This window comes from Protomyctophum bolini (genome assembly GCF_963924005.1).
Source record: "Protomyctophum bolini genome assembly, chromosome: 12".
Lineage (NCBI taxonomy): Eukaryota > Metazoa > Chordata > Actinopteri > Myctophiformes > Myctophidae > Protomyctophum > Protomyctophum bolini.
Window position 1 is genome coordinate 22,130,519 of NC_137873.1, and position 27,813 is coordinate 22,158,331.

The 27,813-nt window shown below is 43.1% G+C and overlaps 2 protein-coding genes across 6 annotated transcripts in view; one reads left to right on the forward strand and one right to left on the reverse strand.

The window, feature by feature from the left end:
• Positions 1-109: 109 nt before the first annotated feature.
• On the forward strand, positions 110-20,089 carry zzz3 (zinc finger, ZZ-type containing 3). Of its 3 annotated transcripts, none has more exons than XM_080778169.1 (12): positions 110-162; positions 4,368-6,126; positions 10,044-10,182; positions 10,726-10,873; positions 11,005-11,117; positions 12,844-12,915; positions 13,378-13,479; positions 14,363-14,458; positions 14,684-14,833; positions 15,872-16,006; positions 17,887-17,987; positions 18,321-20,089. In XM_080778169.1, exons 2-12 carry the CDS (start codon positions 4,430-4,432, stop codon positions 18,463-18,465), a joined length of 2,898 nt encoding a protein of 965 aa, XP_080634295.1. In that variant the 5' UTR covers positions 110-162; positions 4,368-4,429; the 3' UTR covers positions 18,466-20,089. The 3 variants fall into 3 exon arrangements, with proteins under 3 accessions (XP_080634295.1, XP_080634297.1, XP_080634296.1); XM_080778171.1 differs by having other exon boundaries at positions 151-201; XM_080778170.1 differs by lacking the exon at positions 110-162 and adding an exon at positions 259-1,213.
• A 2,402-nt stretch (positions 20,090-22,491) lies between these two features.
• Positions 22,492-27,813, reverse strand: part of ak5 (adenylate kinase 5) — a 63,113-nt gene continuing 57,791 nt past the window's right edge. For all 3 annotated transcript variants that reach the window (XM_080777990.1, XM_080777991.1, XM_080777989.1), the window contains 3 exons: positions 25,590-25,706; positions 23,677-23,877; positions 22,492-23,399 (listed from right to left, as the gene is read on the reverse strand). In XM_080777990.1, coding sequence (XP_080634116.1) covers positions 23,331-23,399; positions 23,677-23,877; positions 25,590-25,706 — 387 coding nt within the window. In that variant the 3' untranslated portion in view covers positions 22,492-23,330. The remainder of the gene's footprint in view (positions 23,400-23,676; positions 23,878-25,589; positions 25,707-27,813) is intronic.

Here is a 27,813-nt window from a genome sequence, read left to right on the forward strand (position 1 = left end):
TCTCTGACACAATACACCCCTTGGCAGAGACAAATATGTACAGTATAGTGTTGCGTTTTGATGAGCGCGGGTATATCGTGTACACACATACACACACCCGACTAGTTGACTGGGTTGAAAACATGGCTGCTGCCGAATGTGCAGCAAATGTACGGAAGTGAGGTATGTGTGTTATTCTCGAGCTTCAAAAGCAAATTTGAAGTAAGAACATTTGGTTAACTGTGTATAATATAGCCAATGATTAAACGTCACGCTATTTGTGTAACGGAAATGTGTGCAGTCGCCATTATTAGCTGCACGCAAATCCGTCGGCAAAGTTGTGCGCGGAACAATCGGCTAGGTAACATTAGCCTCCTGCGGTTAGCTGTAGCAGCTAACTAGCTAACGTCTCCGTGGTGCGCCCTGGAAGCTAACTATGCTAACTTGTGGTGCATACTGCATAGACATTAGCCACACCAACACACCTGCGAGTAATAACATTTGTCATTATCCATATTACGTCTGTTTGGTTTCTTATCAGTAACGCTACTATAACGTAAATAGTATTTATGCAGCTAGCTATAGCACTCTTTAAGGAGTATCTACAAACGAATAACGCGAATGCTTAATTCAACGTATATTACTTCGTTGTTGATCGTGTCATTTGACACAAACATAGCATTTTCAAATGGAAAAGTGTCGACGCGACTAGCTTCTACACTTTTACCAGTTTAAAGTGCGTTATTTCTTTGGAAAACGCGTCATTTTGGTCGGGCGAAAGGCTCGCGCAACTATTGTGAGCGTTTATTTATACAGTAATGTAGCCTAAGCCAGCTATGCTAATCAACTTGGCTAGCTAGTAATGTATGGCTGAAACTGAAACAAAACTATATCCTTGTAATCGTTGTGGTCTGTGGCACTAAATGTTGTGTCGTTGTAGAATGGGGAAATATTTCAACCGCCTCTCATGCAACAGCGTGAACGTAAACGGTGTCTAGCCATTCAGTCCAGTTAGCTGGTTTGCTAAAGTTAGCCCGCTAACTGGCAGCACGTTAGCTAGGTCAAGTAATGTTCGCCCTGAAGTTGGTGGTTGTCAGTGTGATTGTGCCAACAGTTAGCATAGCCTAGGCATGTTGCACTTGTGTTTATCTCTTCCAGTGCCCTACAGTTGACACACCCGCTACAAAAGTGTCGTGAATTCAGAACACTACGCCATGAATTTTCAGACTGCAAAGTATGGTTTGTTTTTAACTTTGGTTGCTGGGCTCTGGGCAGCTGCTTTCTCACCGGGTAACACAATTCGGGGATCTGGTCTTGCCACTAGGCCCACATTCAATGTGTTTAACTACATCTCCCCATAGAGACGTATTCAGTGGTGGAAGGGAAAGATCTCTACAATTAATTATTGGCTGATTAAATCATTTAGCACACGTACTGCCAGTGCAAGGTGGCTTGTCCTTTAGACTACGACGTATTATAGACGTAACTTTGCTTGCAGCAAAGCAAACCATTGGATGTTGTTTCTTTCACTGGATGACAATTGCAGAACTTGCGGTGCTTAACGTAGACCCCGAAGTCCCAAATAAATGGACACAAATTGTTTTTCCCACGCCGACATCGTTGGAACAATAAGCGTCTGGTCTTTTCTCTTTTGGCTCAAACATGCTTCATGATAGTGTGCCCATTCTGCCCAGTGCCCAACACGTGTCAACAGTCAACACAAGTTCAGTACTAAAACACGGCACGCGCGTCTGAAAGGAAGTTGCTTGATTGGAAAACGCAGCACCAACTAGCAGGGTTTATTCACTCATGCAATGATGGTTGCTTATTTGGGCTTTAAAGCTTAAAAAGGTAACCTGATGCTGCCAGATCTCAGCATAATGCCCCCTTGCATGGAAAAAAGCTACCACAGTTGGATCAAAGTGTTCAAACTAGTAAATGTTATACAGGGTGATTGTGATTTAGTGTCTGGGTTAATTTTGTATGTACAAATACAGAATAGATTTTTTTCGGTGCAGCCAATGATCCTCTAAAGATGGCTATTCATTTGCATGCATTGTCGCAAGGAACTTGGATTCAGACTTGGATAAATAATTGGCATATCTCTATCGCTGGCAATTTGCATACAACTAGCCCCATATGTGACTTCAGTCCTTACGCTCATTCTTTAGCTCCGAGATGAAGTCTCAGCCGCGTTGCAGAAACGGTGCATGGTTTCCACTTTCCACTCTGAACGTTGCTTACCCTTTTCTGCACATCGTATCCAAAAAGTAAAGGTCCGTACATGAGCTAAACTAATTTTACTTTCAGACGGACAAGAAAATCCAAGTTACGGGTTGAAACGAGTGTTTAAATCGCCTATTTAGTCAGCCGGTTTCTTGTTTTTCAAGAAAGTTGAAAAGCATTAGCGCCCCCCCCCCCCCCCCCCCCCCCCCCGACGCCTCCCCTGGTCGAATGTGGAATTCAATTTTCCAACTGACTTCAGTTCAGTCAACACTCACATGCACAACTTCCTTGAAAAACATGGAAGCGGCTGACTAAATACGTGATTTAAATGCTCGTTTCAACCCGTAACTTGGATTTTCTTGTCCGCCTGTAAAGTAAAATTTGTTTAGCTCATGTACTTTTTGGATACGATGTGCAGAAATGGGTAAGCAACGTTCATAGTTGAAACCATGCGCCGTTTCTGCAACACGACTGAAGGCTTTCCCGGTGTGACTTCATCTCGGAGCTTCAGAATGAGCGTAGGGACTGAAGTAACATATGGGGCATACAACCTGCTATTTTGAAATAAAATTAAGCACACACACCTATGACAGTTGTTATGAGAAAGAGATGAGGTTAATCTGTGTTTTTACAAATCCTGAAACCATACCACCATCGTTCAATTATGTTTCACAAGGAGTTATTTTTCTTAACTTTTCATGGCTAAATTGTAACCATGACCATTCTCATGCAAGTACTAAAGAGCAGGCCTAATTATTTTTGACATGTTGAGGATGAGCGCTCACTCTGAATAACCCACCCCCCTGTCTACTCATTCTGTTTTTCTTTCTCTCATATTTTATGCATGGTCAAATCACATTCGCTTTCTCAGCTTGAAACTTTATTGGGGTGTGAACTGTGAATGAGATTATGCATGCGGTAGCACTTGTTCCAGGTGACTATTACCGTAGGTCACAACAGGGATGTTAAATGTACTCGCCAATGCTCAGGTTTTTATGCAGCTGTAGTTTTACAATGTCAGGAAAATGGAGGGATTGCTCCTGCGAGGTTTTAAATAGCTTGTGACAGATATAGGTCCACTGATTAGGTTGCGGATGAATGTAAAAGGGCACTAGTCCACTATGCTAATTGGTATAGCATATTTTATATTATTGTGGAAGGACAGCAGTGAGATAATACTGTCTTTAATGTTGATGAGTATTGATTTTGTTGTCCACTCTTATCACATTTATACGGTATAGTCATCTATACCATAAATATTATGCTGTCATCTGTTGACATCGGGATCGGAGTTGAAAAAAAACAAACATACACAATATATCTGAGCAGCACAATAAGCAGTTTAGCAAGCTTTGCTTTTCTTGTAAACAAGTCAGGAAGTTAGACTAAGTCACGACAATCCTGAGTCTACATGCAGGTTCAAGAATGTAGGCCCTACGATTGCAGATTCGTGTTCTAATAGCATTACAGTCTACGTTCTGATAATTTGGATACCACCTGTTAACCTGTGTAGGCCCATTGGCCCAACTGTTGAACGGCGATAAGCAGGCTGACAGTTTGTGTGTGAGCCAGGAGAAAAATGTAATCTGCATTTACTTATTTCACTGTAGATGCCACTGCCAGGCCAGGAACCAATAAACAGAGAGGCCAGCTGTTTGTATTGTTTTTGCTGGAAATTATTAACCAGTAATAACTAATGCTTAACATTGTTATACCGGTAACATACTTTTGTTGTCTTTGATTGTGAGGTAGTTGCAGCACATTTGTGAAAGTCCAAGACAAGACTCATTTAGTTATTTCTTATATTGATTTAGGCTATTAATAATGAATTTCTCATGTATGTAAGTGTGAACACACAACACATGAAAATTTATTTTCAGGGCATTTCGTCTTGTCAGTGTTTAGGATAGATTTGTCTGATGAAATGAGACAAAAATGAAACTTCATTTTGAATTTGTTTTCTTTGTACGGACATGTTGCTTAGTTACTTACAAAGATGTTTGTAATAAAGCCAATTGAATTTGGTCGACACTTTTACAAAAACAGATTCACTACATCTTTAGTGTATAAGGCAGTGGGACACCTTGGCTATAAGTATTTACTTGGCTATACTATTTAGTAATTACAAGGCCTAATGACCTGTATGTCTCTTTCGTTTCCAGGTGCCCACATTCTGCAGCAGAGGAGAGAGCACCAGGATGAGACTGTAGGCACCCGCCGTAGTATGGCCGCGTCCCGTTCCTCGCGCGTCACACGGTCATCAGTGGGGATCAATGGATTGGACGAGAACTTTTTTGGCCGAACCCTCAGGAACCGCAGCATTGCCCAGCCAGATGAGACCTCTGTGTCTCCGCTGCCTAGGGCCCGCTCGCCTAAGAAGAAGCAGGACGCAAAACAGGACGCCAAGCAGGACGCCAAGCAAGACACCAAGCACGACTTGAAGCAGGACGCACAGCAGCAGGCTTCATCGCAAGGGAAGGTAGCTGACTGTAAGGCACCTCTGCCTGAGGGGGAGCAATGGGCCAGCTCCAGGAAGCGAGGTGTGTCCTGCTCGGAAAAGGACAGTGGCCCAGAGAAGTCTGAAAACTGTGAGAAGGAGTCACGGGATGCCTCTCCTCAGCTCAAAAGGGCCAAGCGGTGCTCCCGCTCTGGAGAGTCTCAGGGACCCGAGGAGGACGTGCAGCAGCCTGCGAAGTCAGAGAGCCCTGTGTCTGTGCCAGAGCCCACAGAGGATAAAAACAAGGAGGATTCGGCTGACCAGAACACTGCTAATTCCACCCCTGCTTCACCGATCCTCTGTAAAGAGGAAGGTGAGGCCAAGCTGGCAGTGGAGGGTAAGACGGAGGAATGTCATATAAAGTGTAACAAGGCCACGGATCCCCCGAACCCTCACAAGGCCTCTAATGGACTCAGAGAGACGAGAGCAGAGGAACTACAGCTATGTGCGCCCACCGGAGAGCCTTGTGCAAATCCCGCTTCTGCCACCAGTAGCCCTTCATTGCTCAATGGTAGCCAGGTGGGGGCGTCCTCATCCCCTGACCCCATTGTGCCTTGTAGAAACTCTGTCCCTGGGCAGACAGAGGTCAGCGGCTCAGGGGAGTCGCCAGCATCGCCTGCTGGTGCCACACTTGGGGCTGCTCTCCAAGAGCCTCTCCCTGAGCTTATGGTGGCCAAGGAGCAGGAGATGGAGGCGATGGAGGTGGACATTGTTGGTGGGTCCCTGTGCCTGGCCCACGAGGAGCAGGTGACGGAGGAGGAGGGGGAGGAGGGGCAGAAGGAGGGTGGAACAAATGGCCAGCCTCTTACGCCAGTGCAGGAACCCACTGAACCTACCTCCTACCCCCCCTCCCCCTCCACCACCTCTGCTAACAACATAAACAATATCCCAATCAACAACAGCAACTCAGGAGAAACACCCCCGCTAGAAGCAACCCACTCCCCTACCGAGCCAGGATGCAACCCCTCAGCATCCAACACACCCCCTTCTTTCACAGAGCCCCACGAACACAGATACACCCTGCGGACTTCGCCCCGGAGGGCTGCCTGCAGTGGTAAAACCCCCTCCCCGAAACCCACCTCACCTCCCAGAGACAACGGGCCTCTGAGGGAAGAGGGCGAGGTGGTGGTGGCGGAGGAGGTAGCCACAGTGGTGGTGGGAGAGGCGGAGGTGGAGCTGGAGTCGTCGTACCCCAAACTGGAAGAGCCCAACCCCATGGACTGCGTGGGGCCCTCCAGTGAGGGGCAGGCCTTGGTGGGACCCGGGGACCCAGCGGGTGGTGAGGACAGTGGGACAGTGGCGCTCATGGAGGCGGGGAGCAGTAAGCAGGCAGCATGCAGCCAGGTCACGGAGGAAGAGGAGGAGGAGGAGCCAGACGTGTATTACTTTGAGTCAGACCACCTGGCTCTCAAACATAACAAAGAGTATGTTGAAGCCCCCTATCCCCCCACCATCCCACCTGCTGAGATCCTGTTGCGCTTTGCCTTTGAACACGGAGTGATACATTTAACCTATGTTCTCCACAAATTGTATTAGCAGCCAGCCACCCCCTTTCTAATCAAGTATCAAGAGTTGAGTAGTTTTTTCCATGTTGATGCTCTGGATGCTAAGGCAAGGTCTTTGGACTTTTAGATATTAATATTAACAATACAGGCTCTAAAAAGGCTTCATCTTAATGTGGCCAGTCTACGACGTCCGTCGTCCGTCATCTATATCATATCTGTGATGTATAACATATTTGGGCAAGATTTTAGCCTGATGACCACCCTTGACTTCCATTCTAAAATTAAACGTTAAATATTTAAAGAAATATAAGAGAAAAACAAAAATGCATGGTGATACTTTCTTGGCCTATTGGCAGCGTGCTCAAGACATTTGGTGCTGATCTGTTCTGAGGGCCACCTTGGTGCTCATCAAAATGGATATAGCTCACAGCTCAGTCAGTTTAGATAAGATAAAAAGGATCAAATGTTTGTTGGGACTCGTTTAGTGGTAGGTAGCGTCAATGATTTGTAATGAATGTATTCATGGTCTGAATCATGGAAGGGTAACATACTTTTGGTTATATTTAGTTAACTTGTTAAGGTTAGGCAAAGTTAGAATGGTAAAGTTTGGCATGGTTTTGTTGTGTTTGGGGAGATGGGAAGGGCTTTCAGACTGGAACTGGGTTAACAGTGTTATGATACATGCGTTCTAAAGCCTGCTTTATATTACTATCATGCGACAAGTTGTGTGCTTGTAGATTAGATTTGGCTATCCAACGGCATCGTATCACACTCATACTCATAAATGAAGAACAGGTCCGTTCAATAAGTCTCCAATGAGCCTAAAGCATGATTCGTATTGCGGTATACACAAAGCTCGAAAGCTGTTTTAATTCGTATAATATTCAGCATAATGGGTCTGATAGCTGAATTTTATCGGCATATCATAATTATTACATTCACTGATACAATTGGGATATGAAGTAATTTGGTTTATTGTAAGATGTAATGTGCCATTCTAAGCAGAATGTTTGTACATACACATTGTCACTTTGTCCTCATAATAAGATGTTCTTTGCAGTCAAGCCGTTAATATCCGCCTTAAAATCTATTGCTGTTTGTGTGAAATGAGATGCCAAATTTAGGTTTTCCTGTAACCTTGGAGATTGAATGTTAAAACGGCTGCACTGATTACTTCACTTGGGAGTAAGCCAAGCTAATGTTTTCATGGAAATAGAATTATTGGCATTGGGAATATATGCATAGCTTTGTTATGACAGCTTGTATGTGATGCATAGGGCTTCAAAATTTAACTTGAATAATTATATATTCTAATAATTGGTCATCATATTGAGCTTTTACATAAAGGTATTTGTTTATGAATATTATTATGGTTATTTAATTTCGAACACCATTCTATATTCCAGTTCTGTACTTAAGAGACACTTTGCCAATTGTGAAACAAAATTCCATTGTTTCTAGATGAGATCATAATACCATATGTATTTGTAAGACATGGAAATGTCCAAATGATGACAAATGCATATTGTCTCATTCAAAATCAGTAAATTGTTGCTTAACTACAATGGGCATGAATATAAGGCAATATGCCAAAAGAGGCTATATTTTATAGTGATAAATATTGGAAGCTGTTTTTGTAAATCAAAATTCACAACAAAATTGGACCGCATGAAACCATTTGTTTGGTGCAGTGCAGTAATACTCCATACCTGATGCAGTTATGGGTGTGTGCTTATAGTGCATTTTACAATGGCTTCCAACGTGGATCAGCCAATCCATAATCGAGCACTGGTACTATACATTTTATAATGACCCTTTGAACCTCAATATAGCAACACTAGTCAAACGGGAAGCGGTTAGTGGTTGTTATTGAATGCTTAAAATGCTCTGCTGGTGGTGAGGAAAGTGTCTTTATAGATATATATCCTATCCCTAGATAGCCTAGTGTCAGGGCATGTTTGTAGCATTGTGTATGCTGAATGCTAGTCGACAGGTGGTCCCATAATGTGTTTAATCCGACTATGCTGTCTGTAAGGCCACTGTCCCACATGTGCATGTTCTATGGGGGCAAAGGGGTGGAGTGTCCCGTTGTGGTTCGTTGGTCGCTTTTAAGCGAACACATGTGAACCGTGGAGTTCAACATTGGTAAACTTTGACCAGGCATAATCAAGAAGTGCCGTGGTTGACACTAGGTTTTTTTTTAAACTGCACACCAGGTAAACTGTACTCTGCTAGCACTGCCCACAGCCCCCCAAGATAACATGAAATTGACACGTCTGAAATCTCTGTTTGCAATTTCTTTTTATGGTTAATGCCCACCCTACATCTTAGAATTCCACTATAAAAAAACCCAACTGCTTTAGGTATTTTCTATCCTGTTCTGTGGACCCAAATTACAGCTTTTCTATTCATTAGATTAATTTATCTGCAAATCAACATTAAATTAATTTGCCAAATCGAGACATAACTGTATGTAGAGTACTGGCTTTAAGCTAATTTGATCCTGTATAGGCAAGCAACTTTTTAACGGATACAAGAGAGCCAGGGTGGAATTTCTCTTGAAATTGCTTTCCCCTTATGTCTCATGTCAGAATTGGACCCTCATTTGGTGGCTAGAATGAAAACGGCTGTACTTTAGGTCCACAGGACCAGAGAAACCGGTTTAAGCTTTCAATAATTTATGAATCTGCTTCAGCTCCGCACCTTTATTCTTCCTGCTTAGTTTTTCATTTGGCACTGATCTTGGACCTTTGGTGCAATTGCGCAAGCTCCTTGGACAATTTAAGTGACAATGGAAAATCAGGCCTGTTGCCTGGACTCTTGGTGGTCTGCCAAGTCACCCAGCAGCATAGACTAGTCATGGCCTGTCCTGGGGACAGTTTTATGTATTATGCAAATCATTAATTATAAGGTTTCTCTTTGTTGTTGCGTCATCAGATTCAGAATGACTTAAGAATGCAATAAATATTAAGGCATTGGTGTTTCAAATCAGTGGGCTATACTGTACTGATTCACAGTCCAAGGTAGGACATCACATACAATGAATTCTAAATATAATTAAAGATATTACGTCAACAAATATGATTTGGATAGTTTTGCTTCATCGCATGGCAGTTTTAAAAAAAGAAGAGAAAAACAACTGGCAGCCACCGAATGAACCTTGGCTTGTGAATGGATTTTCATTAATGATCTGCACTGCTATGTGCACCTGAATTAGTCTATGATCGTGTATAGCATGGTGTTCCGTACCCGTTGATTACTCAACTGTTGCTTGGCACTGCAACACCACCACACATCATTCATAGTCATAGCTCCTTTGTCCCCTGGGGATGTAAGTGAAAAGGTCAGATTTCTCCAGTAAGTCTTGCAGCTGAAGCGCCACACTGCCTAGTGTCGTGTGAAGGTTATTAATAGTGGCAACGAAATGAACTACATGTGCAAACTCATAGATCAGACTTGTGGTTGATGCTATGTTTTGAAAGCAGCCACAAATGTACCAGCTTATTTCATCATATTACCAGTGAGTTATTTTGGTGTTGGTCTGGGTAAAAAAGGAAGGTTAGCAAGGAAGCTGCAAAACCTTCCCAATGTGGGTCGTAGAAACAACAAGCTCATATGCCACAATCATAATTAACTACCAGTGTGGCTGGTGGCATTTCTTTTTTTTTACACTTATTTAAATTCTCTTTCATGATTCAATCATGCATGGTCACAGGACCTAAAGGTTTAATGTGTTGCTGTACGGGCAAGTGTCACGCTAAATAATTCTACTAGCACTGGGCTAATTCTGCCACCGTGTGTGTGTGTGTGTGTGTGTGTGTGTGTGTGCACGCCAGTTACCAGAGGCTATTGCAGACCATTGGGGTGCTGGAGGCTCAGCGCACGCAGGCCATCCTGGACTTGGAGTCCCTTGCGCGGCAACAGAGACAGGCTCTTGTTGAACCCATACGTTTTGTGGAGCAGCTACAGAAACAGGTAACTATATCCTAATTATTCAGTCCTCGCTTGCCGCATTCCTGATGCCAACATACTGTATGTTGGCCATGTTAACACATGTTGCCATAGGCTACATCAGGGTTTGGGTCGGGATTCGGGAGATGTGTCTGCTGTCTGCATGCATGACTGGATCATCATGGTTAGATAAGTAAAATTGTACGGCTGAGACAGATTAGTTAATTTGTGTCGGATAAGGGTTTATTGGTGGGTTTTCGTGAACGATCGTTATTTGAACACGTTCAGGAACAACACTGGGCGTCAGGTGAACTTCCTGGAAAGTCTGCGGACCGCGGACTTTACTCGCAGCTCACGCTACAGGGACAAAGGGACTACAGGGACTAAGGGACAAAACTCACGTCTACACACTCGCGTCCCGTGCCTCCAATCAGCTTCTGTTCTGGCGGGCTCCGTGTTAAGTCGCACGCTGTAGCCCTGTCTTCCGCTGTGAGGACAGTACGAGTACAGTAAGAGCACAGTCCCAAGAACAACTGTTTGATGAAATGTGCCGCTGTTAATCCCCAGGTGAACCTGGATCTGCCGTGCCCCCAGCGAGTTGTCCAGCTTCCTGACATTGCATGGGACCAATACACCTCTGGACTGGGAGAATTTGAGAGAGAGTTCTGTGACAAGAAACGCAAAACTAGACGGCTAAAGCTCATCTTTGACAAGGGTATGTATAAACACGTTATCTATTTATTTTTTGTATTTTTTTACATTCTATTTTTGTGGAACAAGTCCTTTTTATACTACTATGATGCTACTATCAGTACTACTACTAATGTTCTTTTGTTCTCCCATTAGGGTTGCCTGATCGACCAAAAAGCCCTTTGGAGCCCAAGAAGGAAGGCGAGTCCTCCACCATGTACTCTTCTCTGCCCACTAGTGACGGTCCAGAGAATGGCACGCAAACTCAGGTATCCCTCAGTTCCCAACACGGACAATGTGCAGATCTACCGAGTACAGAGAATATCTGCCATAGTGGGACTGGACATTTTGCATTGACCATGAAGTCAGGAGCCAATATTAGAAATATTTCCTCTGTCCACAAGAACATCTACCTCGATTTCATCCCGGGATATTGGTTTACAACAAATGGGCTTAAAATAAATCTCTTTAAGCCTATTTGGAACCGGATCCGGGTCGGTTTGGACCCCCGATATTTTCGGATCTCGGGCTTACCAGAAGACCTCTAAAAAAATATATATAAATATATATATATATATATATATATATATATATATATAATGTATGTATGTATTTGCCCTGAATGCTTAATTACTACTGACAGGAGTGACACACACACACGGTTATTGCGACTGTAGGATCATGTACTATGAAAACCTGCACCTCCTGTCCGTCAGTTAGTTAGTCTACTTATGCCTTGTGACATCACGTCTCCATATATGGTCAAGCCTTGTGACACCACCCCTCCATATATGGTCACACCTCCACCATATATGGCCATCTCTATATATGAAGATCACAACACTGACCTAATCTAACCCTGGAGAAGACTGGATCATCATCTAGATCTGCATCTAGGAGCCGGCCAGCAACTCTACATCTGACCTCAATCCTCAAACCTTTAGATCTCCAGGCCTGTTCTGACATCCCATATGTTGATCCCTCCCCACCCGTCTTTCCTGTTCTGACATTCCACATATGTTGATCTGACCTCATCAAACCCTGTACACTCAAGACACGCTCCATATATGGCCAGTACAGAATTAATTCCATAATTATGTTGGTCTTGACCCCCCCCCATGCCAAAGCGCCAGCGCTTTCCCGGCAGTCTGCTGTCACCCGTCCGGTGCGTGCACGCAACCTCGTCCTCATGGCGTCTGTGTGTGTGTGTGTGTGTGTGTGTGTGTGTGTGTGTCAGTGACTCCTGCCAGTAGTAATTAAGCATGCAGTGCATGCAAGTATAAGCTGGTATCTATGGAAACATGAACCAATCCACCCACATCCCACTGCTCTTCTTAGTCACACTCTTTTCTTAGCCTTTCTTTGTAGTTCTGTAGTGTTGTCTTTGACACTTCAATTCACTTGATTCTAGAGATTCATTAACCACATGAACTCTAAAATCCCTATTCTGGGCATGTCATAATGGGCAAACATTCTGCAAAAACAGATCTGTTTAGCTCACAATGTGTCTAGGTGCGACGTCTTGTGAGCTTGTAGATCTGCTATTTTAGTCAAAGAAAGAGGCGAACGTTGCAAAAATAGCAGATCTTCAAGCCTACACAGCTATTCTCTATATAACGTGTGGAGGGAAAGGGGAGTGGACCTAGTATAGACTCATAGTCATAGGGACCTCTGTCAAAAATGTCTAGTTAAGACGGCTCAGGTCTCGACACCAAGCAAACAACGTTTTGATGATTTATTTTCCTTGCCTCTATATCCATTGTCATCCGCTTTTGTATTCGACTGGGTTTTGCTCTCTGTATTTTTTTTTTTTTGACAGATTTGGTTCATCAATCAAAATCATCTTCCAATTGTAAAGTCTTGTCAGGTCTGACAGCAGGCATTGTTGGGGAAACTGATGGCCTCAATGTGCCAGTCATTGCAATCACAGAGACATCCTCAGACAGGTTTCTATTTAATCTCTATTGATTTAAAGTGTCTTCTGTGTCTTGCCAGATGATCAGAGGGAGACTGTGTCACACTAACAAGACTGAAACATTCAACCAGCTGTGGACTGTAGAGGAACAGGTATGATACCAAGCTGGTAGAGGGTACAACTGTATTCTATCGGAATGTAGTTTAATTGTTAATTCATATGATCGAAACCTGTTGTATGTAAAAATAAATAAAAAATAAGTCGTGTTTTTCATTGTTCGATTAACAGGCAGACCTAACAGCTAAAAACAAGTTCATTTTATCGTCTACTCAGGCTTTTGTGAACACCCCGGACAGTTTTTAAGTTGCTTGATTCAGTATTTAGATTCATTTTAGCTGCCCATTTTTCAACCTCTATTTTAATTGAAAATGCCTGTTCTTGGTTCTGGTGACTGATATTGTCCTTTTTTGTCCTTTTCATTTCTTTTTTATATATAAAATACACAATTACTTCCATACAGTGCAGAGGAACATTGCAGTACGATGTGGATCGACAGAAATGGTTTGAGGTTATTTGTGTAGTTGCAGTTTTCATGTGGGGCTTTGTGTGTACAGAAAAGGCTGGAACAACTCCTCCTGAAGTTTCCTCCTGAGGAGGTGGAGTCCAAAAGATGGCAGAAGATTGCTGATGGGCTCGGCAATAGGACAGCCAAACAGGTGATTCCCTGACTGGCTAACAGTGGCTACACATGGAAGAAGCGGGATAAGTGGATGGGTAGATTCCAATACATACCCCGTTTCCACACCTAAGCGCAAAATGGTTTTGCGCTGCGGACAGAATAAGCTGTGATGCGTGTGCGCAGCTGGTTTTTAGACAGCTGGTGGATGGGAATTAAGCTCCACCTCCGCGGACGATTGACGCAGAGGAGAGTGCTTCCGGGAATCTGGCCGTCGCGCAAGTCGTCCGCGTAAGTGGAGCTTTTTTCCATCCACCAGCTGTCTAAAAACCCGGTTTTGAAGCTGTGCACAGCCGAAAACGTGCGTGGCTCTTTTGATAGTGTGGCAGCACCCATATAAGGACACTCGCACAAGATGTGTTCCTCTGTGTCAAAGATGGTTTATGTATGAAGATGGGCCAACTTCATTGGAGCCACTAGACGCGAAATGGTACACAAAGCCTACAAATGGTCTCCTAAATATAGTAGGCGTGGTTTGCTTCTCCCCGACCTACAAACCCCCGGGTCCGATTACGTCACTGAATGCTTGGTATGGAGCTAACTGACATATCTAATTGCACTTATGTCTTGTTGACAAGTTTGTGATTACTGATCACAGAATTGTGTGTACTTGACAAACTTGTTCAACTGTATATCCCTATATCTATTTCATTAACTGGCTCCACTGTCAGTATCCACATAATACAAAATGTGTTAACAACTTCACAATGCTAACTTGCATAAAAATAGCCTGGTAGCAATGTGTTAGTTCAGCTGTGCCTTGCATGTATCCAGAATTCTAGATCTAAACAAAGCCTGAGGGAGGCCAGTTTCTCTTTTGAGAAATATGAACATTTTAACACTTACTTCTTTAAACATTCCAGGTTGCCAGTAGGGTTCAAAAGTACTTCATCAAACTGACAAAAGCTGGGATCCCTGTACCCGGAAGGACTCCCAATCTGTGCATGTACACTAAAAAGGTAACCATTGCTCATTCACACAATCCACTAATTTATCTAATTTTAACTAAACGGTAATGGTTTTAGATTTGCTGCTTTCCCCCCCTTGCAAAACGTTGAGACCAATCTATCAAACCTACCGTTATTGTTTAAAACAAATAACATCACTTGTGGAATTAAGCTATAATACGCACAATCGCACATTGCATGCCTACAGTTTATAAGATGGCGTCTGTCTTTCTCCAGGCCTCCAATAAGCGGCAGCACCACCTCAACAAGCACCTGTACCGACCGTCGACCTTCCTGACGTCCTACGAGCCTCCGGTCTACATGGACGAGGAGGAAGAGCGTGCTGCGTACTACAGCAGCGTCCAGGACGCCTCCGCTGACGACTCGGTGAGTCCTCAGTCGGCGTAGCCACTCTGCTTGTTTGTTTGTTCTAAAGACGGCACACATGCACTTCAATACCGTAAAGGTTAAACATGAGCACTGTAGGTATAATTGACTCTCTTGATTTTGTTTATGTACACGACAACACAGACAGCAATACTAATTCTTTAGTCAACCTGTCCTTCCGACAGAACTACATGATACTGACCCATTATCTGAACACTGACATTTCCTGCATGTTTGTTTTTAATAATGTTTGTAAGGCATTAGAGTACTTGACCCCTAGTAGTAGTTAGCTGTCTTCAATAGCAGTGTTAATTTTTACCCTGCCAGGTATTCATTCATTCATTCATTCTTTCGCCTCTTCCGCGTTCTTTTCATTCTGAGCTTTTGTTTTGAAGGCGAGAAATTCATGACCCCATGAACCGGAAGTGAAAACCATCCATAAAACCTTGAGAGATTTACTTTAAACTTTAGAATTATACAATACCAACTACTTACAAGTTTGAAGTAGTGGCCAGAAGTACCCTATGCATTACCCAAGCGCTCGCTGGCTTTTCCTCTGATGCCAATGCCATTAACCTTTAAAAGAAAGCCTGGGGTTGTGTTGTCCTGTGGATAACATAGACCTGCCACAAGCAGTAATGTGTTAGCTATGTTCTCGGCCACCAGAGGTACAGGAACAGAGTCACAGAATGTGTTGCCGGGACTGACCGAGAGAATGTTCACTGGATGACAAATGGGTTGGCTGCTCAGCCAAATGTCAGCATCATCACTCCACACAGCACCCTTCCTTTTAATGGCTCAAGTCTGACACACAGCGCTGCAGTAGAAACAGGACAGATTTATACTGTGGACTTGTTTCATTGGACTGTCACAGATCGATACCCGTTACTTAGGCTCTAAAAAGGATATAGAACATCTGGAGATTAGCCATATTGAAAAGAATCCCCAGGCATACTGTACAATAGACCGTGTGTTTACAAGTGTATACAACACTAATCCCCCTTGTTTTCTCTCCCTTGTGCACATGCGTGTATTCAGGACGAGGAAGCTGTGCCTGTGGAGCTGAGACACTTGCCAGAGTACAAAGAGCTGCTGGAGTTGAAGCGACTAAAGAAGCAGAAGCTCCAGCAGCTCCAGGAGGAGAGCAGTATGGTGCAGCATGTGGGCTTCAAGGTACGGCCTTCTTGTAACCTTACATACACAATGCATATCGTCACTGTCTGCTGGAAACCTTGTATGTCCAAAACTGTTAAGGGCCCTACACACTGCTGCGTTTTAGCTGATTTTTAGTTTTCTAACGTGTCCAGTGTGCAACCACCTTTACCTTTCAGGTGGGGGGGGGGGGGGGGAGAACCTGTATTCCAATGGGTCCAAGCTCTTGTTAATACTTTTCATTGGTCTAACATTTTACAAAACCCAAAGACGGACATAACCATTTCACTTAACCCATTTATACTGGGAACCCCTATACGTAACTATATACCTTTCAATCCGGGAACCCCTGTTGTCGTCACTCTGACTCTGACACATTTTTGAGGGGCGCTAGCCCCTCCTATAAACAGCTTTTGACCCCACACGTCTCAATATTTGCCATTGATAATGAAAGCAGAAATGATGTCAAATATCCCCCAAATATGATGTAAATTTGCATTCTGATTGGCCAGTATGAGATGTTTCATGTTGATGTACGATGATAAGGGCGCAACAATCCAACTATATTGTCATGCCAACAGCAAAGTATCGTATCGTTTCACTTTGTATTGTATCGAATAATTTTGTAATGCAAATAATCAATTGTATCGATAACTAGATAAAGTGCCTCCTGGTGGCGCTATAATAGGCCTATGTGAAAAGGGTGCAATTTCTTCTTACGCCTTGGATGGCAATTGGATGATTTGAGGCATTTTATTCCAAAAATGTGTCTTGCAAAAATCCACCTGTTGGTGGCGCTATAACAGGCCAATGTGAAAAGGGTGGGATATATTCCTCAGCCCAGTAGAAAAGTCTGTGAAAGATTTCACGTAAATTGCACGCTGCAATCTGGAGGAGTAATATAAAACAATGTGTTTTAGTAAAGTCGGCCTCCTGGTGGCGTTATAACAGGCCGTTCTGGAAAATTTGGGGCAGAGGTTCATCGTTGGAATCCAGAGTGTGTGTGTGTGTGTGTGCAAAATTTGCCATCGACCGGGTTAACGGTGCCGGATATTAGCTGTTAACGGACGGACGCAAACACAATCCTGCAAACTTTGAAAGCCAATGTTAGCCAATTACGATGGAATATGAAATATCGGACAGATCTGTCTTGAACACATGACTATAGAGATACTGTGTAACGATTTGCGGCAACAAGTTTGAATTAGTCAGTGCCGGCTTGCCATATACACATTGTGTCTATTTGTGCCCCACATTGATGCTCAAAAATAGAACAAAACTCTGAAAGGCTCATCAGCAGGTTTTCCATGCCCACTTGATGCCTCCAGTTTGTCTACAGCCGTTGAAAACAATGGGTGCGTTTCTTAATGCTAGTATCTGACACTTTCTGTCAGTGTCAGAGAGTTGCTGCTAATATGCAGTGTGTGTGTGTGTGTGTGTGTGTGTGTGTGTGTGTGTGTGTGTGTGTGTGGGTGTGGGTGGTTGGATGCTTTATATAATGCGTTTTTGTATTCTTTGACCACAGACATTCTGTTGTATGCCTAATTAAAGCAGCTATATTCTCTGGCTCGCCACAGAAACAAACACATCCTGTCATTGTACATTATTAGAGATATTTGTGAATCTGAGTTTGCATCAAGTCAATACGTCGCCAACTCGACTCCCTACTATACAGCCTTGTCAAGGCTGCCCCTTGAGTAGCATAATGTGTGTCTGTCTGTCTGTGTGCATTGCTTTGAGGAAAAAATAACATACGTATTTAATTGTGTCCGCACATTCAGTAACACAAGTCTAAGCCTACGAAATGATTACATGAAAAAGGATGTTTACAAGGAAAGAGTTACTAACTTTCTAAATTACTGCCAGCCAACTAATCAAATGAATTATTGCTATTGTTGTAGTGTGACATGTGTGGCATGGAGCCCATTCAGGGGGTGAGGTGGCACTGTCAAGACTGTCCCCAGGACAACTCGGTTGACTTCTGCTCCAACTGTTCTGACTGGTGAGAACTCTTCTCAAGTAACAAGTACTCTGTTCATGTGTTGTAGCTACCCAACCCAGCAATTGAAATGTAACGTTAAAGCAATGGTTGTGTAAATTTGTTGTTGAATGATAATGAAAACTATACAGACTGTCATGTATAACACTATTAGGTATCCAATATCCTTTTGAGGGCCCTCCTAATGCATGGCTTTTGAAGATTACGTCCTATGTTAGCCAAGTCTATGGGAGTTTAATGTTTGTTTAGGGCAGTAAAAACAGACGTCATATGGCCAACATAAATACATCTTGCACCGCTCACTTCACACGGCTGATTTGTTTGTTACCCTGACAGCTTGTTTAAGACCGAGACCCACAAGTTGAACCACCACTTGGAGCCAGTGTATCAGTCGGACACCTTCCTGGACAGGGACTACTGCTTGCCTCAGAGCGCAGGCTACAACTATTTGGACCCCAACTACTTCCCTGCCAACAGATGACAGGGGCCCCTGCACCCCTCGCTCCAGGCTGTTCTCTCCACATAATCCCACAGGTCACTCTGTGCATGGCTCCATACTCCAGTCCAAGTTAACCTGCTTAACCCCACTGCCAGGCAGGCTGGCCAACAGGCAGGCAGTCGAGCAGACGGCCAGGTGTGGCCACCTCAGAGCAGACCACAGTGCTACTTGTGGTGGGGGGGGGGGCTACTGGCCGCTGGCCACCTTGACTTGAACATGGGCGGCCATGTTGGTTCCTCACATTGAGGCCCAGTCCTTCTTGGCCAGGTTAATCAATGGAACTCTTTAAAAACGCTACACTATTTAAAAAAAAAAAAACAATAATAAACAGAAGGCACACCAACATTCCCAGGCTCTGTGACTCCAGGAGGGCGACTCCCTGACCCCACCCCACTTCCGTTGCCCTCCGATACCTCCCTGTGCTGCTTTGAAACTGGAGAGTTAACGGTCAGTCTGGTATAGCACCACCTAATGGTAACATGTGGTTGCCCAGTGTCATAGTGGACCTCAACTAATCAACTGAGATACACATGGATGGTTACTGTGTGCGTAAGTGGTCTCTGTGTTTTGCGAGAGTGAAAAATGTCTTAGCTAGTTGTCAGTAGAACCAAGTATTTATGAATCAAACTTCCTCAGTGAGAGCCGAGGCTGTTAGGAAATAATTGGGTGAGTGTGTCGGGCAACGGAACTTAGCGCAGAAACTAGCGTCTCTGATTCCTCATACTCTGTTTGACGCCGATTACAGGAGCTTTGCCGATACATATGACATTCTAAAGACCCTGTTTGTGTGTAGACGGACCATGCATCATGTCAAGTACATGGACCAGCCTACCAGTCACGCAACGCTGCTCTCTACCCCCTCACTACTACTAACCACCTTTCACTCACACACAAACAACACACTGTCAGCTTTGTTTGTTTTCCTTTATTTTGTTTTCAGAACAACATCTCTCTCTCTGTGTCTCTCTCTCTCTCCACTAAACCCTTTTAGTGAAGCACTACAGCACGGAAAGCAGACGTTGAAGGGTGTCTCGTGGGTGTTTGTTTGTTTGTCCTGTTTTGTTTTTCTTTCTTTTCAATGTGTGCTGTTGTTGATCATGTGGAGTATAGAAGTATACGGTGAAAAGTAGCCAGAGCTAGGTGCTCTATGCCATTTCTTTCATTGGGTCACCTCCTTTTGGCCACAGCCTCTTCTCAACCCCCCTTGCTGCGTGGTATCATCAACCTACATCAGAAAAACTGACCCAATCTCCATGGCTCTAGATCCATTTTTAATTTTCGCAGTCCAGGTCAAAAGTCCATGAAAAGATTGTATTTTTATTAATCTATTTAAAAAATAATGAATAAATAAGAATGAATTGAGGTAGTGGTCGTTACCTCCACACAGTGGAACAACCCACGCAATTTTATACACATAGAATTTTGTTGTGCTTGAGTAGACACCATTTTGTATGGTTTTCGTTTCGTCTCCTTCCCTCACCCCCTTTGCCCTGCTCTGTGTATAACAGTATGTTCTTATGTAAAAAATAAATAAAAAAATAATGTAAAAAAAAAAAAAACTGCTAGAGGAGAACTGTGGAAATAAAGTATGTGAAAAGAGTTTCTACACCCTGTATTTCCTGGACTGTTATTCTGGCGAACCTTGAGTTCCAAACGTGCATGCTCTTAGTTCGGTTTGTTCAGGCAGATACTACCTACCAATATGGATTGCCTCTAGAAATCATCCAGAATTTCTAGAATCATAGTGCAGTAGACAATTTGAAGTTGGATGCCACACTCCTTGTTGACAAAATGACAAAAAATGCAATTGCATTTTGTGTTTTGTTAACAAATACTAGCAAGTTGCGTTCAATAGTTTTTCCATAGATCAAAAATGTATCCAAAATATGCTCGCAATTGACTTGCATTGCATGGTGAAATAAGTCTTATCTGGTTATTATTGAGAAAGCTACTTCATTTCTTACAATAAGGTGATTCGGTCTTTGAATCATACAGGATCTTCAAAAGGCAAAATGAAGAATTCTTTCATGATAAGAATGTTCTTGATGATCTTTAATTTTGTTGAGACCCCCGGACAGACCAAGGACCAGATGGGTGCGATTATATCTCCAAACTGGCCTCTGGATCTCCCAGAATGAAGTTACTAATGTTGCTCTGGAGAGTCACGTCTCCAGCTCTCTGCTGGAACTGTTGCCCCTGCGACCTGACTGGTTGAGGATGGATGGATGGAGCAACAAAAAAATATCTGAATGCTTTCCTGTCAGGTCGTGGCTTATCAACCACCAGGTGGAGCCACAACATCAACTTTGATTCTATAAATCAGTTTTGAAAACAACCCTGTGGTCTCTGAGGCTAATAAATCAGTGGTTCTCCAACCTTTTCATGTCAAGGATGTGGGCCATCTGGAAATATTTGGTGCCAGGGACCCCCCCCCCCCCATACAGAATTTGTTGAAATATATTTAAAAAAAATCACACCTGTGTGAACTGAGTGGTGCAACTCCCCTCCTCTCCTCTCATATTAGCAGGCAACAGTGCAGCACTAATACTATCTCTCTCTCTGTTGAGTACTGGTACTCATAGTCATATACTGGTGCTCATGGCCACATAGGTGAACACATAGGTAGGTTAACGTCACAGACATTGCTGTTCCTTGGAGTGGTTGCACCACTCAAAAATATTATGTTTTCTACAAACTCACAAGGCGTTGCATCGTGAAGCATTGTGAGCTTGTAGATTGGCTATTTAGTATTTTCAAATGGGTGATGTACAGCACCTTTCCAAAAAACTAGAATATCATGGAAAAGTTGGTTTATTTCCATAATTCCATTCAAAAAGTTAAACTTTAATAGATTATAGATTCAGTGCACACAACGTAAATGATTTCAAGTGTTTATTTATTTATCTTTACAAAATGTTGGCTTCCAGCTCATAAAACCCACTAAAACAGAATTTCAAAAAATGTGAATACTGTGAAGAAATCACTATTTACTACTCAGTTTTTGCAGAGCATGAATGTTTTAATCTGAATACCACATTAAGAAATCCGGATCACATCAAATCAAAATATGGTACTTTCAAAACAGAATTGTCAATCTTCAATACTTGGTTGTGAATCCCTTTGCCTTCATCACTGCCTCGATACGCCGTGGCATTGAGGCAATCAGCCTGTGGCATTGCCCGGGAGTTCTGGAAGCCCAGGTTTCCTTGATGCTTGTTATCAGCTCTTCTTTGTTTTGGGGTCTGGTGTCCCTCATTTTCCTCTTGACAATACCCCATAGATTCTCAATGGGGTTTAGGCCCGGCGAGTTGGCTGGCCACTCAAGCACTGACGGCATGGACATCAAACCAAGTTGTGGTGCTTTTGGCGGTATGGCCAGTGGTCCAAGGTCCTCTTTTCCGATGAAAGTAAAGTGTGCATTTCGTTTGGGAATCAAGGTCCAAGGGTTTGGAGGAAGACGGGTGCCATCACAGTGCTTGACTTTGATTTTATGTGATCCTAATTTCTTAATGTGGCATTCAGATTAAAACATTCATGCTCTGCAAAAACTGAGTAAATGGTGATTTCTTCAAAGATAAACAAATAAATGCTTGTGTGCACTGAATCTATAATCTATGAAAGTTAAACTTTTTGAATGGAATTATGGAAATAAACCAACTTTGCCATGATATTTTTATTAGGTGCTATATATAGGGTTATTCCAGGACCCCCCCCCCCCCCCCTCAATGCCCCTGGGCTCCAATGTGCAGAACAACAAGGTACACAATACATTAGGAAAATACACTGTTTTAACAATTTCATTGTCTTTTATTGAATGTTAAATATTGAATTCCCAACAAGTACTTTGATGTCCCATTGTTCCATTATGAGAATAATTGTGTGTGTGTGTGTGTGTGTGTGTGTGTGTGTGTGTGTGTGTGTGTGTGTGTGTGTGTTTGTGTGTGTGTGTGTGTGTGTGTGTGTGTATGTGTGTGTGTGTGTGTGTGTGTGTGTGTGTGTGTATGAATGCAATACTTTAATGCTTGTCATTTAAATACACAAAAGGAAAAAAGCTTTATTGTAATCTACATGCTTAATATACACTAAAGCATACTGTACATGAGAGCATGAAATCTTATTTTCTTGACCACATACTGTTTGACATTTCACTTTGTGGAACCTCCTGTCCATGTCAGCTGGCAGAGCGTTCACCAAGAAACATGCTCTCAGTCACAGCAGGCAGTGCTGTTTCTTCTCTGTATACATGTATCTACTGGTACCTTGCACAGTCAGCTTGGAAGCATATCATTGCTGTCAGGTGGAAACCTCATATTTCCAACAGACACTAACTTGAAAGACAATGCTGTACAAGCAGTTCTTCACTGCTTTTGTGTGACACTAGTATGATAAAGTAGGGCATTAATATAATAATAATTAAATATAATAATAATAATAAATAAAGAGTTGAAATATGGAGATACAAGATTTCTGCTCGACAATGACCGTATACTGTTTAGTGTTTACAGAAAGAAACAGACCTAATAGAGAGACAACACAGGTGGACAGAGCCTTTATTATGACAGCCAGATGCTTGATCAGTGTCACGTCACGAGTACAAGTACAAATACTGGAACCAACCGGTAGTGTTTTTAAAACCTTTAACAAGACATGGGTTGGAAATGGAGTTTCATGACCGTGTAGTGTTTTGTGTCATAGGGGTAGAAAGCCTGATTCATACTTTGATATTGTAGATTGGCTAAGTACAAATCACGCTCGCGGTTAAAATGTTGGTGTGCTGTTTCCTTTGAGGGGAGAGGGAGGGGAGGTTTTTCCATACGTTGTTGGAGGTTCTATAGAGCCTGTGGAGCCTATTTACAGGAATCCACCACCTGGCAGATCTGCGCAAACACTTCCTCTGGTGAACTCTCGCCATCGATCTGGAGGCAGAAGAAGGGAAACTGGCTGAGATAAGACCTAATGAGTCATCTAGCTAAAAGAAACAGCCTTCATGGCCTTGAGCCAAATACATTAACTCACTACACACACACACACACACACACACACACACACACACACACACACACACACACACACACACACACACACACACACACACACACAAACACACAGACACACACACACACACACACACACACACACACACACACACACACACACACACACACACACACACACACACACACACAAGCCTACCTTGTACAGAAGCCTCCTGCTTTCATAGAGAGCCACCAGAGGCTGGGTGTAGCTGCTGAAGTTGGCCACCGTCCTGTTGAAGACACAGTTTGGGTCTTTGTCTGAGTGAAAGTTGGAGGAGAGGTGTCTGCGACACTGCAGGCGGTCGGACATGGTCTCAGGCAAGCAGTCCAGCACGAAAACAGCAGTGGGCTCGTCCATCTAAAAGCACACGCAGAGACATGTATTCAACCTGCAGTAAACGGCCTCATCTGACCTTGTTCCCCAACTAAGCACTTTTGTAAACACCACTGTATTGTCAGTATATAGGCTACCAGCTACCAGCCTGGGCCGGCCGAGCGCTCCAGGAACCTAGGGTAATCCAGCCTGACACGGTGTGTACCATCTCTAATCTAACCCAGGCCAGTATTGTGTCTTGTGTGAAAGATGCTTGTGTCTTACCATATATTGGCTTATCGTCATGCCTCTGCTGCCTTCCTGTGTATTTCTTGTACTTCTGTAGACATCTTTAAAGCACAGCACTGTTCTTATTCATCTACTCTCTGTTCTGCCTGATTTGCTGCCGTTTTATGTTCTTTTCTATTGTTTTAACGTTACTGTGTGTTTTTGCTTGTTTTAATATTATATGAAGCGATTCACTCCCATCAATTGCATTTCCTGCAGGTCTTGTTTTCCCGACCGCCTCCCATTACCACTCCTGGCCTTTTGTGTTGTCGTGGTTACACCCTGGCATGTACAGCATGTACAGCATGCATGAGTCATATTTAACTAGTGACTCTTTTTTTTAATTTTTAGCAGTGACGTTGTGCAGGCAATGCATGTGTGGCAGTTCACCCTGCCACTGAGGATATATTGAACGACCTGTATTAAATTCTAATTGTTTATTTCTAATCTAACAGGAAAGGTCGGGACACAAATGGTGTCTTATTTGTACATATTGTGTATGTTGCAGAGAATTATATTATTTCAGGCTGTGTATGTATATTGGATGACTCTTGATTGCTAATTGCTTGTTGTCTCCATGGTAGGGAGCAACTATCAGCTGTGGGGTGTGGGGAACCTATACCAACAGTATGAGGGTTTGTTTAGAGTACCCTGCTTTCTCATTGTTTGTATGATATGGTTAATTGATTGAATAATAAGTTATGTGATGAATAATATGTGTTGTCCCTTGACATTATGAAGTACTGGTGTAATTGTGGAATCAATTCAGGGTGGTTTGTTCTAGTGGGAGGGGCTTAGCCTTTATATGTAGGGAGGCCTCCCACTGCCTGGCAGTCAAAGTAGGACTGTGGAGGTGGAAGGAGCTAGGGCCACCTGTCCAGTATCGCTGTAAATACTTTTGTTTTGGTCTGTGTGAATAAAGACAAACAGCATCTCTGCATCAAGGACTGCCTGGAGGTTATTTTCTACATATTTTCCCGGTTTTCATACTACCCACACTAGGCAAGTGTGACAGCATGTAAAACACATTTGGAAATGTACAGAGTTGTCAAACACCAAATGTAGATACAGTTGTATAACAGTCAGATTTTCAAGCAAAGAGACATTAAAAAGCTATTGTCAGCACTTTCATTGACATAGATCTATTCTCTCTTCTGAATGATGTCTTCTCATTTTCCCCCTTTGCTCACTTTTCTGTTCTGTTTCTGTTCTGTTCTCCATTAATTTCTGTTATCTGTGTCTCTCTGTCTCTCACTTCTGATTGATGGCACCTTACAAATTGCCTTAAAAAATCATTATCTGACTGTCATGTTTATCATGTACTGGAAAAAGATTGAATAAAGAGGTCTTGAAAATCAAATCAATCTCTCACTTCTGGGCAATAACATTTTTGCAGAATTCAGATTTCTAACTCTAACCCTTTCTAATGGTCTGATAACTGTGACTTTTCCTCGCTACAGGGATCTGACCTTGGCTTCGTACTCCTCAGCTTGTCTCAGGTTCCGTGGGAATCCACAGATCACCACATCCCTCCCCTGTCGCATGGACGACTCCACCGCCTCACACAGCATCTCCAGCAGTGTGTCCTGAAGTATGTACGCACACACACACATGTCCAATGCATAAACAAATATTATGCTATATCGATGCATAAGAAATTCATTCATATTGATATTGATTATTCATAGTTGACTTACAAGAACTCTCAGAGTGTGTGTGTGTGTGTGTGTGTGTGTGTGCGTGCCTACTGATGATGACCTTCAATCTGTCGTGCATTTCTTTTGAGGTAAGCCCAGTCTTTTCTGAAGACTGAAGTTGACGACGTAGTCGTACACAAAGTGAATTTACTTCACTAACGTTACCTAATAGAATAATAAAACTAAAAGCCCTGAAAGAACTCTTTGAGGCTGTACTCTGTAGACTGGACATAGGTCAATACATGACACGAAGTGGACCGACGGAGTCACTCAAAGGGAATATTAACGTGTCACTTCACAGCTCCGTTGCCAGGCAACAATACTGTAACATTTGATCATTTCAGAATCTCGCTGTGTCATCCTTACAGCTTCACACATCCAGCCCGGCAAGCTGTTTCTCAGTGGCTGGTCTTTGGGACCCCAGTCTTATAGTATTATATTATATTTAATCATGTACAAATGGAACCAAATAGATCTGTAAGGGTCCGCTTGGACCTACTGGTGGTCCCTGGACCTGATGTTGAGAACCAGCGCTGTAGACCTCTATGGAGTGTCACTGCCTTTGTGTGTGAACTTAGTTTTGTAATTTTGTTAACGTGGCCTACATCTGCAGTTGTGTGAAAGTAGCTTCGTGTAGCAATATCCCTGCATGGATATTAGTCTCGTCCCTCTCAGTGTTAGATATTTTTTGTGCTAGCCACTCCTATACGCAGCAATGTGTGTCTGTATGTATGTACTGTATACGATACGATACAACTTTATTGTCAGCTTGCACTGAAATTTGTTTTGCGTCCATGACGTCACCATTCAAGATACAGACAAGACATACACACAATACATTACAAAATGATAGACATTACAGGACACAAATCACAGAAACAGACAGGAACAAGAACATATCCTCTGGTTTAACGATTTTGGTTTAAAAGCAGGACAGACTGATGTACAAAAGAGTTCTTTAGTCTGTTTTTCTTATGGACATGTAGGATAAATGATGAGATGGGACACTGTCCGTCGGACTGGATGAAGACCCGTGGTTCAAGGTTTTAACATAGTATATTTATTGTAGCACAAGTTGGGGAGGGGACATGGGAGAATACATGATGAGCACCCAGGTTCCACTACTACATTCTCCTAGCACTCCTACCAAAATCTGCCTCAAACTCCCTTTGAGTTCAAGTATATACTTCCTAATACATGGGAGTCAACGCACATGCATGCAGACTCTGTCGCTGTTTGGGTTTCGTCCAATCGGGATCGTCCAACTGGACACTGTCCTCATCTTTAGACTGTCTCAGAAGTTGGGGAGCCTATCACACCGTTGCACGTTGAATATGCTGTTGTCGCTGTGCGTGCGTGTGTATGTGTACGTTCATGCGCTCGCAAGATGTGTGTGTGTGTGCTCAGCAGGAGACTCCACACTATAGGGCTCTGACCTCATAGTGAGGGGCCTCTTCCTTACAGAAACGTGTCTTGGCCTTTCTCAACATGTGTCTAGTGTGCGTGTGCCTACACAGTGTCTCTGTATGGCGTGCGCGATGTGTGTGCGGTCTTAGCTGTCGGGGGGCGCTTCACACTGTTTACTCTGAAATGATTATAACCAGCTGGTATGACTTTCCTGTTATGTCCCTGGCTGAGATCACCTTTCTGCGTTATGGTCAAACAGTACGACTCTCTAGTAATCTCTATTAGCCTATGCTGTGTGTGTGTGTATGTGTGTCTTCATCTCACCCTCATCTTAACGACACACAATAATTGTCCCATACATGTATGTTTGTGTGTGTGTGTTCTACAAATTACACTACAGACTCTAAACCGCCTCATGGAGGGCAACAGTTGATATTCATCATTTAAAACATGTAAGGGATCAGAAGAGATACTCTTCGCTAGTCTAAGCATGCTCTTGGTCTGGGCCTCTTTAAAGGAATGTAACACGACCTCAACAGGCCTACCTACAATTTTAGCGCAGATCTTAATTTGGCTAAGTTTGTTCTTA